The 16207-nt window shown below is 46.0% G+C and overlaps 1 protein-coding gene across 6 annotated transcripts in view; it reads left to right on the forward strand.

The window, feature by feature from the left end:
• Positions 1–7328, forward strand: part of SENP1 (SUMO specific peptidase 1) — a 54400-nt gene extending 47072 nt beyond the window's left edge. For all 6 annotated transcript variants that reach the window (XM_047743163.1, XM_047743165.1, XM_047743164.1 and 3 more), the window contains 3 exons: positions 360–444; positions 987–1082; positions 2025–7328. In XM_047743163.1, the coding sequence (XP_047599119.1) occupies positions 360–444; positions 987–1082; positions 2025–2087 (244 nt within the window). In that variant the 3' untranslated portion in view covers positions 2088–7328. The remainder of the gene's footprint in view (positions 1–359; positions 445–986; positions 1083–2024) is intronic.
• Positions 7329–16207: the final 8879 nt, after the last annotated feature.

Here is a 16207-nt window from a genome sequence, read left to right on the forward strand (position 1 = left end):
GTATAAATAGTGAATAACTGCCTTGTTATTGCTAAAGAAACCTTCTCCCATGAGGTCGAATTCTAAAGGACCATATAAACCAAGGAAAAGAATCAAAACTCATTCCTCAGGAGGAACAATAGGTAGAAGGAACCTGGGTGTAAGAGGCAGAGGTCCTGTTCCCTTGGGTTGACAGAGTGGGTATGAATTTTGGGAGCTGCAGGGGAAGCTTAGCCATCCAAAGATTCCCTGCCCAGCATTATATACTGTTTTCCTCAGAAGTGCAGTTGAAAACCCTTCCTAAGGATTGTGAACCTCATTCTTAGGGTGGCAGCTATCACCAGTGCCCCACAGCTCATCTTCTCTCCCAATACCTTTAGGCAATACCTGAAGCAAGAAAGCATTGACAAGAAAAGGAAAGAGTTTGACACCAATGGCTGGCAGCTCTTCAGCAAGAAAAGCCAGGTACATTTCATCTCATCAGGTGGAAATCCTGAGATTAGGGTACTTGGGAAGGATAGGATTTTATTGCTTGATTCTCAGGGACCTTCTATCTTAGTGTCTAGCTGGACTTCAGCTTGGTTGTTTGGTTCCTCAGGGAAGATAGAGTAAGCTGTCTGTGGGAAAACTGGTCATGTGTTTCTTATGTAGAACTAGGTTTTTTGAATGCCCAGCTGTTTTACTGAGCTTTTCACTGCTGTGGGAAATGGTTGCTGATTGGCCCTTATGGGAGGGACTTTTCTTTACATCCTTAGGTGTCATGAAAGCTTAAGATAGTCTCCTGTGTGGTTGATATGAAGATGAATATTAATATGAAGACCTGACTGAGATGCTGTATTCTTTTTTTTCTCCAAGCTTGTGTCATTCTGGGTGAGGGACTTAGGGTCACCTCTTCAGAATTCAGGGAAACCTGTAACATTTTATATCCTTTGGTTCTTATTTATAATCTAATATGAAAGAAAGAAGCTTGGAAAGATGTCAGCTTTTTGTTGTTTTTGATCTTTCAGGAAATTCCACAGCAGATGAATGGAAGCGACTGTGGCATGTTTGCTTGCAAATACGCTGACTGCATTACCAAAGACAGACCGATCAACTTCACACAGGTGAGCTGAGCCTTCAGCAAGGATCCCTGTGACTACCCTGTCTCTAGCTGCCCAAGAGATGTTTTTCCCCTCCATCTGCTCTGCCTAGCGGACTCTGCCTATGGTTCATCACAGTGGTGGTTACTGCACAGACCACATCACAAGAAAAAGAAGGATAGTGGTAGACTACATGCTGCGTTCCCTTATATCACATGCTGTAGTCAAGGAATGCTGGTCATTAGCAGAGCCTTCTTCTCTGCCCCTTTCCCTCACCTACCTCAAATCCTGTAAGAAATAGAGAACTGGGACCAGAGCAAGTTTTCTTCATTTTCTCTTCATCTGGTTGGCAGTCAGGTTCTGGAACAGGCCACACCTTGTGTACTCCTAGCACAATTTGCCCTGCTGCCCCCTCCCCTGCCCCTCACTTGATGCAGCTGATCTGTCTTCTCTTAGTTCGTGATTGTTTATTTCTGTCCATGTTGTCCTTCAGAGACCAAAGTGGATTGAAACTGGAGATTATGGTTTGTGCCCTCCACTTTAAATTAATGGGTTTACCAGACTTTTCCACCATAGCCCTTGTGTGGAACTAACGCTTGCAGTTCCATAACTCTTCCCCTAAAAAGTAAGTTTTTGATTTTCAAGCCTTAGATCTCCTGTCATCTGAAAAGTTCAACATATAGGACTTGATAGACACCATCCTCAAAATTTCTGGGAGACATTTGGGTGTAGCCTCGGGGCTCCTGGTGATACCCAATAAAATTTGTAAGGCCACAATAAGAGAAAATAGCAGTAGAGATAGCAGTAGAAAACAATGGGAAAAAATTACATGTAATCAAGAATTGAGCAATTTGAAAGACCAGAAATGCAACTGAAGCTATTTTAATTGAAACCCTGAGAAGGAAAGGAGTATTGGGTCTGGATAAAAGCAACAAAAAAATTAAGGGTATCTCTGTGTCCCTACAGCAACACATGCCATACTTCCGGAAGCGGATGGTCTGGGAGATTCTCCACCGAAAGCTTTTGTGAAGACGGTCTCAGTTAGCCGACATTGACCTTGTGGGGGACCAGCTCTTTGTTGTCTACAGCCAGAGACCTTGGAAACAGCTGCTCCCACCCCTCTGTTCTTGTAAAGCCCTTGATCCTGGACCAGGCCCTGGCGAGATGCATTCACAAGCACATCTGCCTTTCCTTTTGTATCTCAGATACTATTTTTGCAAAGAAACTTTGGTGCTGTGAAAGGGGTGAGGGACATCCCTAAGCTGAAGAGAGAGACTGCTTTTCACTTCTTCAGTTCTGCCATCTTGTTTTCAAAGGGCTCCAGCCTCACTCAGTCCCTAATTTGGGGGCTGAGAGAAGCTTGGACAGATTCTTGGTTTCATATAAACTCTTGTTGTTAGGCCTTACTAAGAGGTAGGAAAGGGCTTGGGCAAAAAGGTAGGGATGAAAACCACCAGCATATACACGCACACATACATACATGCAGGATTTTCAAGATGTGTTGTCAGGAAAGTGACTGTAATCTGGACTTTGGGTCACATGCAAAAGTCCCTCCTCCAGGACTTCCCTATTTATATGCCTCCTTGTGAGATCCGTCTGCTTCTATACAAGGCTGTTTTATCATCCGTAGCTTCCTCCCATTGTGAGGCACAACACATGAGCCCTGGGGGGACCCCAAAGTCCCAGACAGTCCTTTTCCTTAAAGCAGGGGTTTGCATGTGCTCAGAACACATGATACGGAGAAGACCCACCCAGGGAGCAGTTCAGTGGGGCAACCAAGGCACCACTTCTACTGCCACCTACTTCTGACCAAGAAGAAGGACCTCAGTCTTTAGCATAAAATTCCAGCATTGGATGAATGCAGGTCTAGTGTGGTCTGTGGCTAGTTAGTTTAAATATGTTTCTAACCACAGAGAATTTAATATATATATATATATATATATATACATATATATATATACACACATATATATATATTTCACAGGGATATGTGTTTTTTTTAAAAGGCTGAATGTGTTCACCACTTTAGCCTCTAGGTTTATTTCCATTTTCCAGATTTAGCTCTAGCACGCACAGATCCCAGCCCCTATGTGTAGGGTGTTTGTGGACTTCCTAACAATATTTTGAGGCCTGGATGAACTTTGGCTTAGGGGTAGAGGTTATGGAGGGAGGCAAGATTTTCAACTGGAAAACGGGTGGAATTTGGACTGATCAACTTGAGACTAAAAAACTGCTATTCCTTTTGTTCTTTCTAGCATCTCCCCACCCTCTGAGCGTTCCTCAGGCTAGATAGTGAAACGATCCAATGCCAGTGTCATTTTGTACTTAAGTTCCAAAATAGGAACGTTTTATACTTTTTTCTGTATTGTAATAGGTAGTTTTGTATGAAATATTTTCTCTTCTTCCCTTGTACCCCATCCTTTCCAACATTGTGCTTTCTCTCTGGGCTTATTTGAAAATTTTACTCTGTTTTATACCAAGCTTGTTTAGTACATTTTTCTATGTTTTACCACAGGTTACAATTTGAAAAGAAAACTATTTTTTTTAAATATTCCATTGTTAACTGAATGTTACTGTTTCCACTCCAACAACCAGATGTCCTACCTTTTTCATAACTGCCTGACTTTTTGGGGAAGACCACTGTTCGTTTGTTCTTTTTTCTTTTCTTTTCTTTTTTCCTTTCTTTCTTTCTTCCTTTCTCTCTTTCTTTCTTTCATGTTTTTCTATAGGAAATAAATAGCTTTCTATTTATGAGTTGCTGAGACCTTTCACATTCTCTTTTAGAAAGCAGCAATGTGCAGGCTCATTGTAGGACTCCTGCGCATGGGTTCTTGGTACTTAATGTATGTCAGTGACAACTTGAAAGATGGCAATGTGGTATAGATTTGGACTAGGAGTCAAAAGACCTGAGTTTTCCAGGCGCTTTTGCTATTATCTGGGCGGGGGGGGACTCAGAACAAGAGAGTTGTCTGTATTTATTGTTTGTCCATTTAGATAACAACATCTGTCTTACCTTCCTCATAGATCTTTTGTACAGACCAAAGCAGCAAATATTTATTGCCATGTAGAACAGAAAATGAAACATGCGACAAAAGCACTTTGAAAAATATATAAGGAATTGTTGAGCCTGTCTGAACGTGGACCCCTTTCTGACCAGTGCATTTTCACACAAGGCGAAGTTAGTGATCCTGAGACCACCCTACAAGGGTGGACCAAGCTGAGGCATAGGTTGTAGCCCAAGGTGGCTCATTGGAAACCAAATATAGACTCCTGTAGTGGGCCATTTTTCCAGAGAACTAGCCAACAGACTCAGGACTAGTATCTGGGAACTTAGTTTCTCCTTCATGTAAGGGTGGGCTTAGATGACCAGGGAGGCAAGAAGAGGTTTCTGCATTCCATGGCCAAGGGCATGCTACCAATATCTTAGCTAAACTGCTTTAAACTAAAGGCTCTTGCCTTTTCTCCGGTTTTTCCTTCTTCCGTGTGTTCAGTGCTCGTAATCACCTACCTCCCCTTAAAAAGTAACACTTGAGGGATGATGAATTCAGTCTAGATACAGAGCCTTCAACACAACAGGAACCACAGTCTTATAAAAGGCATAGGCTTATAAAAGGCCTAAAGAGAGGGAGAGGATTCACTTATGAACCCCAGTGTTTTTAATGTTTCAGCCTCTGGTCTTTCGATGCCATCCCTCCAGCTCTCAAATACGTCTTTCCAGAGTAAGAGAGATAGACTACTAGACATTTGGACTTTGCCTTCTCTCTTGCTCCACCTGGATGAGCCAGGGCGAGGTGGAATATAGACCTTCATGGCCTGTAGTTGACTCTGACAGGCCACATGCTGAGCTCCTGGAAAAGTTACCATATTTCGCTGCCCAAAAGGAACCTACCCATAGCTTCAAAATCATCCTAAAATGTAAGGTTCAGCCCAGCATGTTTCCTTAGAGATGGAAACCTTATTTCACCTGTGCTGAACCCTGACCTCTAGTAAGAGTTCATGACCATCATTCCCAGCTTTGGAGGTAAGGAGTGACATAAGGGTATGTGGGGTCATGCTGGTCATCCACTAAGATACGGGAGAACTTACACATGAATCCCCTGGAGGATACAAAAAAGAAACTCGAAGCCAGAAGATAAACCTTGAAATAATATTAGTACAGGCTGCCTCTCTGGGCTGTCAGGGATAGGGCAAGAATAATTCTCATTGTGAGTGGTTGGACCAGATATCTAGGGTCTTGTCGGAGTCTAAGATTCTGAAATGTGGAGGGCCGTGATCCTGCTTGGAATAGAATTCAGTCAAGGTAGGGATTCAAAGTTCAAGTTTAAGGCCAGTGTTTATATAGCTTGGTCTTGGAGTTAAGGCCCAGGTCTGAGTCTTACCGTAATGGGACAGGTGATAGCTATTGACCTTGGCATTCTCAGCTGAGAAGTAGCCATCAACTGCCTGACTTCTGGAGATTGCCCTTCCACTCTGCAGAGCGTCAGTGTCCGGAAGGGAAAGTGTGAGAAAGAGATGTACAACGAGCCCAGAGTCCAGTCAGTGGGGCACACCTCATTCAGTTTACTCCTGTGTTTCTTTCACAAATACCTCCAGAGCGCACACACCTAAATCCCATCTCCATGAAGCCTTCCCTAATCACATTATCTTAAAATCTCTTACCTGGACAACTCTAGCCCTTATTTTTGTTTTTTGTTTTTTTAGATTCTATTCATTTATTTGACACAGAGAGGGAGAGAGCACAAGCAGGGGGAGTGGCAGCAGAGGGAGAGAGAGAAGCAGACTTCCCCAGGAGCAGGGAGTCTGATGCAATGTGGGGCTTGATCCCAGGACCCTGGGATCCTGACCAGAGCTGCAGGCAGACACTTAACCCACCGAGGCACCTCAGCTGTAGCCCTTATAATCAGAAAATCTTATAACTCCATATTTGTAATCGGACTTTTAAATCAGGAATAGACTGAGACCTGTCGCCACAGAGGGCAGGTGAATGATCTGGTGCTTTTTCTTCAAGCCAGGAGTGCAAGCTGCTTCTCTGGCTGGCCAGTGAGGAGTAGGGTAACTGCATTAAACACTGATTGAGGAGACAGTATTTCGAGGGTTGGGGAGGGAGGACTGCTTATGGCAGCCTGCCGTGGGGCTGCACCTCCTTCATGGTCCCAAACCTGATGCCCCACTCTACCCTTAAACATCTTCCTTGGCAGTTCAGCATGCCCTTCCGGGGCCTCAGTCTCTGTCCCAAGGAGCTAATCATAGCATTTTTTTTTTTTCTAACCACACATCTTTCTAGTCTTCTCTGTCTTTTCTATTTCCAGTGCTGTTGTACATCTCCCATAGACTGAGTCCCGTTCTGTCTTGTGCTTTAAATGGACCATTTTACCTGCTGCCTGTATCTTGTCTGTTAGCCAGAGCTAAGTTCCTGGAGGGCATTTGCCTCTTCTGATATTCTGGGGAACCCCTTACACTGGGTGTTTAATAAGCAAGTGTTTAAGCACTGGACTTGGGGGTCCTGGAGGGTGGAGTGAAAAGATGGTTTGACCAAGGAAATAAAGGCCACCTGTCCTTATGGACCTTAGAGTTTAACTAATTTGGAGGCTAGGCAGACACCAAGCAACGGATCTTCTCAAGAAGGCCAAGTCATAGGCACACACTCCAGTTGGAAGCTGGGTGTGGATGATGGAGGGATAGAGGTAGAGATAAGTCAGGGATGATGTTACATTTATCTACCTGTGTGTAACTCTCTCCCTAGTTCTTAAAAGTTGATTTATTTAAAATAAATTCTGTGGATTTTGCTTTCTTGCTTTGACTGGAAACTCCCTGGTAAAAAAGGACTTGGTGGTGTTTGTCTCTCTAAGACTGTCTTTCTGTCTCTTTGACTGTTTATTCTGTCTCTGTGTCTTATGTCTCCTGATCCAAGTGGGACCAGTGATTGGATCCTCAGTGTGGTCTGGATTCCTGAGTCCACCCCTTAACCGAGAGTCTGAATACTGTGCATTCATTCATTTCATTCCACATACCTGGAATTGAAGCCTGGAACGCAAATAACATGCAAATCCATGGCTCCCTGGCACTTTTCAAAACCAGACCTGTCTGTGGAGCTGGCCAGAGGGCCCTCCTGAGCCAAACACACCAGTCAGGACTTCCAGCCCACTCTGCTAACAGCGTTCCTTGTCTCCTTGCCCCTCTCCTGCACCCCTTCCTCTCACAATCTAACCTACCTGTAAAGCTCACACTCCAGAGAATAAAACATAAGAAAGCACCAGCTTTTGAAAAATCTTCCAGTATGTTGGTGAAGTGGTTTTGTCTATATGAGTTAGAAGAGTCCCTTTTTGTCCCCGGGACATTCTTGAGTTCTAATATTTTTCTAGACATGGTTAAGATTTTTCAGCCGTTTGAAAATGGTTGACGCGAGGAGGGAGGGAAGCCTTCAGGCCATTCTTATTTTCTGATTCCTGAATGTGGCTAAAGGTAGCTGACAATTGCCTGGATCTGCATGTCCATCATTGAACAGGGAGGAGACTCCTTCCAAGTGGGACCTGGACTGGATTGTGAGTTAGAGTCAGCCTCTGTCTCCAACTGCTCCTGGGGGGCCTGGTGTGATCCTGCACTGCAGAAAGTTACAAAGGGCCCAAGGGTAGGGGGGAAGGTGGGGAAGGTGGGGAGGCTTGTCCTGTTCCTCAAGGAATTCATGTTCCAGACACTATTCTGAACTCCAGGGAAACAGTTTTGCTTCCTTGTGTACCTGTGCTCCATTCCCCATCAGCCCACCACCAGCCAGTGATCTCCGCCTACAATGGCCTACGGGTCCCTGCACCTCCAATAGGGTGCCTTCCCACTCAGCCCGGGCTCACCAGTCTTGGCCACACAGGTGTCCTTGCTGTTTATCTAACCAAACTTGCTTCCATCTCTTGGGGGTTCTACCTCCTGTTTCCTATGTCTGGAGGGCTTTTCCATGGATGATCTCCTGACCCACTCCCTCACCACCTCCATGCTCTTGGGGCAGTGTCACCCCTACACCTCAATTCTCACACTCCCTAGCTCCGTTACCTTCATTTCTTTGTAGCATTTCATATCTGACTGTATTATTTATGATGTGGGAAATAAACAATGATTGCCTTACTACTTAAAGCTCATCATTGACAAGTCCTTGAAACAGGCAGAGTGACCTTCCTCTGGGAGCTCAGTTGCCTTGATGTTGACACTTTGCTAAGGGCAAAAAGAAATCAGCCCGACTCCTCAGGATCCTGTGATCCTTTTTATATTTTTAACATATAAAAACTCCTTTGGAAACTTCCTTTATTTCAACCCGCCCCCTCCCCCCCGCCAAGATATGTGTTAGCAGTCATTCTCCAAGCATATGGCCCATTGATATACATCTGAAAGTTCTCGTGACTGAGTTTTTACTAAATAGTAATAAATGACATTGTCTTTACAGTAGCTGGCCCCCTCAGGATCCTGGAAACCTTGTTTCCAAAATACCGTGAAGGCTTGTGCTGTCCCTAACCCCCTCCCAACTTGAAAGTCTATATATCAGGCACCTGTCACAACCCCCCAGTACAGCTCCTTATGCCCATGGGTCCTGTCCCTGTGCTAATAAAACCACCTTTTTGCATCGAAAACATCTGAAGCTTTCTTGGCCATCACCTCTGAACCCCAACATCTCTGTATCAATTGACTCGTGTTTTGTCTGTCTCTCACTAAAATTCTGTTCATTGTGTGTCCCAGGTGCCTGTGCTTCCCTTTTTGCCAGCTTCCCCTGCTGATTCAGGTCCTCACCTTGTGTCTGTTTCAGACTATGTCCCACCCAGGATCCCCGGCTTCAGATGTGTCATCCACTTAGCAGTTAGAGCTATCTTCTTCTCCTAATATTAACAACAAGAAGAAGCATTTATAGAGGCCCTGGTCCCAGCCTTTCGTGCCAAACATTTATAAACATTACCTCATTTAGTCCTCCCTAAGTGTGTGATGTAGTACTATTCCTTATCCCCATTTCTCAGATGAGGAAATGAGTTTAGGGATTGAATAAGCCCAAAGTCTCAGACTGTCAGTGATAGGAACAGGGACTCCAAGCCAAGAACATATGTCCCCAAAGCCCCTAAAAGCCCCATGAGCTACTGCTGCCATACAGCCAGCATGGTTTCATCTCAAGACAGGGCGATCATGTGACCCAGATATCATGGCGGGGGGGGGGGGTTCTATCAGTGTGAAAACAAAGAAGAGAACCTTCCTGAGGTCTGCAAAAGCTAACCCTCCCTCTTTTGTTTCATGAGCAGGATTGAGATCCTTGTCTCTTCACCTTAGATTGGAGGGTCAAGGGGAATGGTGGGATCCCTCTCCCTTAGGATCCATTTCCTCTTGGCTTCTCCAGAAAGGGGTACCAAGGAATTCCCTTCACCCCTCCCACAACAACCCTTTCTCCGTCTTTTGCCTCCCATTCTTGTCACCAACACTGGGCTCCCCACATTAGCAAAACTTCCTTTGAGGCCTCTAGTTCTAACCTAGAAAGGGGGGGCTAAGGATGGGAGGGTGGTGAGGAGGGAGATGCTGATACCAAGCAGATAGAGCTCATCCCCACAGGAGCTCAGGAATCAAGGGTGTGTATGTAGGGACATTTGGAGACTTTGCCCTGCTCCACGGTGTTCCATTATTTTCTTTTCACTTCTTTCTGTGTCTCCTGCTCTGTCCCCTCAGTATGGAGTTTCCTCTGCCATTCCGACTGGTTTGAGAATCTCAGGAATGCACAGCCCTGTGCCCTCCTGCTCCCCCACCCCCAGCTCCGTACACAAAGCCCCTGTAGAGGTGGAACTTAGTTCAAGCTAGAGGCCAAGGCGGGAGGGTCCTGCTCTTTTACTGGAAAAGAAAGACAACACACAGTCTCAACCCTTCCTCCCACCCTCTCTCCGATTTCTTTCCCCAAAATCAGTCTGCCACTTTGAGCTTCCTCTTAAACAGACTGGCCTTTCCCACCCTCACCCCTCACTGGGGGCCTCTCTTGATGGTAATTACTCCTAATTGTTTTCTCTTGGCTCACAAGGCCTTTCCTTGCCTGCCCTGAGCCAACAGTTCTGTGTCTGTTCAGAAAATGGGCTCCACTCAGACTAGAGGCAAGCCTCTTTGGGCCTCAAAACACAGCCTTTCTAGATCTAATTCAGAGGGCAGCTTTGACCATGGATGCGCTGTAAGGAAAGACTGCTGCTTGGCCTCTCTCAAGGCAAATTGCTGCAAGAAATAGTGATCAAACTTCAGGAGCAAGGGCCCTAGATAAGCTCTAAGCATTTCCTTCCATGAAGACCTCAGCAGCAGAGACGATCTGTTGGGCCTGGTCTGGGGGACGGGACTCCTGAATGGGGTCTCTGAGCCCTGCAGCTATGGCCTTCCTGGTGTGGAGTTTCCCATCTTATCATCCAAGCCCTTTCTCCACCAGAGGACCCGCCCCCACCCCCTACCCCCTGGAGCCCCAGCCCCATACAGCATCCTATGGCAGTGGGGTGAGGAGGCCTTTTGCCTAAGCTTGAGATGAGACTATCACACATATACACACATGCACGAATGCACGGAGCATGGAGGCTTTGTGTTGCTCCCTTCTGGTGCCGCCAGCTTCTGGATCAACACCAAGGTAAATGGTGGTTGGAGGGAGGATGAGGATGAGGGAGGAGGACTAGATGGTGGGGGTGGACATACACATACGGCCCCTTGTTCCCTCAGTAGGGCTGCTGACCCTGATTCATTCTACCCCCAGAAGAAGGTGTTTAATGGTCCAGGGCTCTTGAGAATCCTATATGCCCCTTGGAAAAGGATTTGGGGATGTTAGTCAGAACAGGATGTAGAAATGTTTAATTAATTCAAAGATACTAAGTGCCTACTATATGCCAGGTCCCTATGTTAGGTGCTGGAAATATCCTCAGTCTCCCAGTCCAAGCTCATAACACTTTGCTCTAGGCCCAGCCTGAAACATTTTGTCCCCAGGCCCTGTTCCTGGCACCACCACCATCAGCCTGAGACTCATTTCTCCCCACCCTCCATTCCTCCCTGACTCATTGCTACTTTGCTCAGCAGCAGAACACATTTTTAGTGAGCACAGAAGCCTCTGCAAGAAGGGGCCTGAGGAATAGACACCAGCATGGAGAAGAGGCTAGTTTCACTCAACCTCAGACCTCCAGGGGAGTCTCAAAGATGAGCTATAAGGGGTCTGAGCTCAGCGATTTCCTTTAGACTCTGGGGTAAGATGGCTGAATATTCTAGACCTAAGTCTCTCCTTCCTTCCCTCCCATGACTAAACCAAAGAATCAAATTAGGTTTGAGTTGGGTTTTTTTTTTTTAATTTCTGTCTTAAGTAGGTTTTATGCCCAATATGGGACTTGAACTCACAACCCTAAGTCACATGATTTACTGACTGAGCCAGTCAGGCACCCTCCAAATTAGGTTTCTATCAGAATATCTACTTGGGTCTAAGAGTCTTCATTTATTTATCTATCCATCCACCCATCTACCCATTTGCTTATCTATCCATCTATCTATTTAACTCTTCACTCAATTTATTCTTTAGGACCTACTCTGTGCCAGGAACTGGGAAGAGAGGGATAAATACGGTATGGTTGTTGGGTCTCTGTGGGCCTGTTCTTTGGTCCCCAGGGTATCTCTCTGTGTCTCAGCTGCTGCTTCAGAAGCCAGATCTCCCTTCTCCCCTCACATGGGGTGCCAGACTCCAGCTAAGAAGGTCTCCTAATAGGTAATGAGGAGTCCTAAACTGGAGGCCACTGGTAGTCAGGCCTCGTCAGGGAAATGAGGGCCAGGCTAGTGGTTGGAGGGTTGAGGAAGGCACCCGGCCAGGCCACTGAGCCCATCACTGTGGTTTGGCTCTTTTGGTGAAAAATAGCCAGTTTGGACAAGTGTTCCCTGTGTCCTGAGCTCTGGGTTGCTCCCAGACAGGAGTCGCTCCATTAAACAAACCACAGCCAAGGGCAACAGGGGCCCAGAGAGGACCAGAAGGGGGAGTGGGAACATGGGGCTCAGGACAAGACTTGAGCCAAGCCTATCCATCCCAGACATACTGGTGCAAGGGAGGCCTGCTTGGCTGGGTTGGAGGTATGAGTGTGTATCACGGGAGCTGCAGGTAAGACCAGAAAGAGAAGCCAAACGCAGAATCAAGACAAAGACAAGTTACACAGAGTATATCACTGAGACAGCCACAGAGGTAAATAGGGTCAGCAATCTAAAATCTGGTTTAGGGCATTAGCTGAAGATTCTTCACCCCTAATCACCCAGAGAAGTAACAGGAAGTTGGCAACAAGGTTGAGAATAGAGGCTGTGACAGCCCCAGAGAGGGTGTGTATGTGTACTCTAGTCATATGTGAGTTTGGGTCTTTATAATTTCTTTCTCCTATGTCTTCCACTTCATTCTAAAATCAGAAGGACGCCGAGTGGTTTGGGCTTCTCTGGGCCTCTCCTCCCCTTTCCACATGTGGCTGAGGGCGAGTTAATGGGACCTGTACACACAGAGGCTCACACAGCCGTAAAGACAGAGGCCCATTCATACCAGGACACTGCGGCACCTCTCTCCCAGGCTGGCCTGCGGTCCCGCTGCTGTGGCACCAACACGCACAAGTGAGAGACGTGCGCCTTTGCACATGCAACCTTGCTCTCGAGCACACACATACAAAGCCACACTCAAGCTCTGTTAACCCTTCACAGGCAGGGCCTGTAGGCTCTTGGTAGGAACTCTGGCTTGGCCTTGCTCAATCCTTTCTACCCAGCTTAGGACCCACCGGAGTCAACCCTTGAACAACCTCCTTGGGACCTCAGGGAGACCACCTTGGGCTTGCAAAGCCTCCCAGCACCCAAGAGGGGGAGTGAACAAAACCCCAATTAAAGAACAAAATGGAGGCATTTCTTTGAAGAGCAAGGACTATTACAATCTGGGTTCAAGTCACAGCTATGCCACCTGCAAGCTGTGGGTCCTCAGACAAATTATTTAATCCCTCTGAACAGTGAGATGAGTAAAGGTAAACTTGAGGTCCACAGATAAACCTACTAAAATTATATGCAAAACATGTAGAATTCTATATTTTGCTGGAAAGAGGTTGCAGAAGTTTAGCCATCTCATAGATCCTCTCAAAACTTAAAAATCGGTGAACTTATTTATTTTTTATCATTTTATTATTTTTTCATCATGAGAAGTATACTCTTTGATCATCCCCTATTTCACCTACCCCCCACCCACCTCCCTCCAGTAACCATCAAGTTTGTTCTCTATAGGTGAGAGTCTGTTTCTTGGTTTGTGTCCCTGTTCTCTTTTTTCTTTACTTGTTTTGGTTTTTTCCCTTAAATTCTGCATATGAGTAAGATCATATGGTATTTGTCTTTCTTGGACTCATTTCACTTAGCATTATACTTTCCAGCTCCATTCATGTTGTTGCAAATGACAAGATTTCATTCTTTTTTTTTTTTTTTACAGTGGAATAGTATTCCATTTTATACATACACCACCTCTTCCTTATCCATTCATCTATGGATGGACACTTGGGCTGCTTCCATAGTTTGACTATTGTAAATAATGCTGTTATAAGCATAGCGGTGCTTTGAATTAGTGTTTTTGTATTTGAGGGTAAATGTCTAGTAGTGGGATTACTGAATCAGTTGCAGGGTAGTTCTATTTTTAACTTCTTGAGGAACCTCCATACTGTTTTCCACAGTGGCTGCACCAGTTTGCATTCCCACCAATAGTGCCAGAGGAACCATTGAACTTCTTGAACATTCCAGGAGTCCATATGAGTTGAGTGCCTGTAAGTGACACAAACGTGGCCATTGAAAGTCCGCTCAATCATCTAAGGTCAGTGTCAACCTCACCCTGTATCTAGTGCCTGAAGTTTTCTCACATGACTCCCGCCCCCATACCCCCGGCTTGGGGAAACTTATCACACCCTTGAAGAGCCCAGCTCAGGCCCAACTGAGCCTTTCTCACCTGATGGACCCATTTGCTGGGATGGGGTCAGACTGGGGTTAGACTTGAGGGTCAAGCCTGGCAGGGGTCAAGAGGAAAGAGAGAATGGGGATAGATATTAGGAATAATAATCCTGATAGTGGTATCTACTGAGTGCTTACCATGTGCTAGGCATTGTGTAATCAACCAATGAAGTGAATAACATTATAACATAATTATATTATAATACAATATAATGTAATAATAATAATAATATTCCCATTTTAAGTTCAATTGAAATTGTCAATTATTCAGGATCACATGACCAGTAAGTGGTAGAAACTAACACTGGAACCAAGTCTGTTTGAATCCAAAGTCTTTTAAAAGAGAAGGAATGAGAGGGCTTCAAGGGAATGTCCCCAACCCTGGTGATATTTCAGGTGAATTGAGTACCTCACTGCAGCATTTGGGGCACAAAAGCTGCATCAGAAATCCCCTTTGGGGAGAAGGGGCCAGAGCCAGCAGTCTGCCTGAGCCAGTCCTTGGGGGTATGAGGCTGGGCGCAAGGCACTGGCTCTTTAGGGCTTTCGCCAGGACTCAAAGGCCTCTTTGTTCACTGCTCTGACTCCTACAAAGAACTCTCCATCCCAGGGTCCTCAGGGACCTTGGCCTACTCCACAAGCATACAAGGGTCTCCAGCCCCTCCCACCGTCAGCCAGAAAATAGCTAGTCCCCATGATGCCATGGGGTCTCTAAAAGGGTGGGTGACTCAGGGACCAGGGCAGGACTGCTAGGGAGAGGGGGTGGTTGGGAGGGACTGGATCAAGGAGAATGAGAGTCAAGGAGCTGCTTGCCAGCTGCTTGCCGGCTGTTCCCCAAACACATTTTACTTCTTTTGAGGCAGAGAATCAAAGAGTTACTAGCTATTTATTTTTATGTTACTTAAAAGAGTTTTGCACATTCTTACCAATTGCTGTTAAAAAGCTCAGAATTCCCCCAGACTCTTCTTCCCACAATCTTTCCCATTGTCCCCTCAGCCTCTGCAGTATCAGAGAGCACAGAAAGGGGCGCCCTGGCTGGCTCAGTCAGTGGCAGTGGGGTATGCCACTGTTTATCTCAAGGTCATGAGTTCAAGCCCCATGTTGGACATAGAACTTATGGAAAAAAGAGTAGGGAAAGTGGGAAAATATTCCAGTTGGTTTCTTAATGGATACCCTTGCACTTAACTCCAGCCCCCTTGTCCCCAGACTGGAGTCTGGAAGGAACTAGAGAACACAGGAAGGAGCCCTGGTCCCAAGGAGCTCTGGAGGATGAGGTTGAGCCCCTAGGGAAGGGGACTTGGGGAATCTCCAACTTCTTCCCCTGTTCCCCTGCTGGATATTCCTAACACTCCCCTCTGCCATTCTCTTACTCTTTTTGCCTTGCCCCTTCTGGAATTGGACTCTGCCTCCTCTCTGAGGGTGAAGATGGCGGTCATTGTTGCATTTCCAGAGCCCAGGGAAGAAGATGACTTACAGCTCTGCCAGAGCCTCCATTTCTGTAGCCTTATTTCCTTGCCTCCTCTTGCAAGGGCCAACATGAGCTATTCCCAGACAGCCTTCGTTCCTCCCCACTCACGGAACACCTCCTTCAGGTGCAACATTCTCTGCTTGAGTCACTTCCTGATCTAGCACAGGCATCTTCCCAGCCAGATAGCCTGGCCCAATTTCACAGACAATTCCAGAGATTTCCTCTCAGCACAGAGCAGTGTGGCCCTGGGGCCCAGGGACCTGAGATAGGCCAAAGGCAGGCTAGAAATTACTTAGGACAGCAGTAGGGTGGTGACACCAATTAAAAAAAAATCATTTAATTTCCAATATTTGACTTATTTTAAAGCCTAGAAGTAATCATCATGAAGAAAGTCATAAAGACGTCCCTTGGACTTCTTTTCATTTACTTTACCATTAGAATTGCTTCTATTTCAACTCTTTTCAATCTTTTCAATCTTTTCAAAGCTGTCACTTGTAATGGTTTTAATCCAGTTCCAAAGGCTCTGCATTGTCCCTAAGCAAGAGAAAAAGGCATCCTAGAAAAGTCAGCCCTCTGTGGCCCCCAAAAAGGGTAGCAGGTGCCACAGGAAAAGGGCATAGGATTCAGGACCAGGGCCTTAGGTTCAACCCCAGACCATCATTTGCTACCTGAGTGACTTTCCACTTACCCTCTCTGAAGCTCCATTTTCACATGGGATTGAAGATGG

Source organism: Lutra lutra, chromosome 8 (assembly GCF_902655055.1).
Source record: "Lutra lutra chromosome 8, mLutLut1.2, whole genome shotgun sequence".
NCBI classification, from domain to species: domain Eukaryota; kingdom Metazoa; phylum Chordata; class Mammalia; order Carnivora; family Mustelidae; genus Lutra; species Lutra lutra.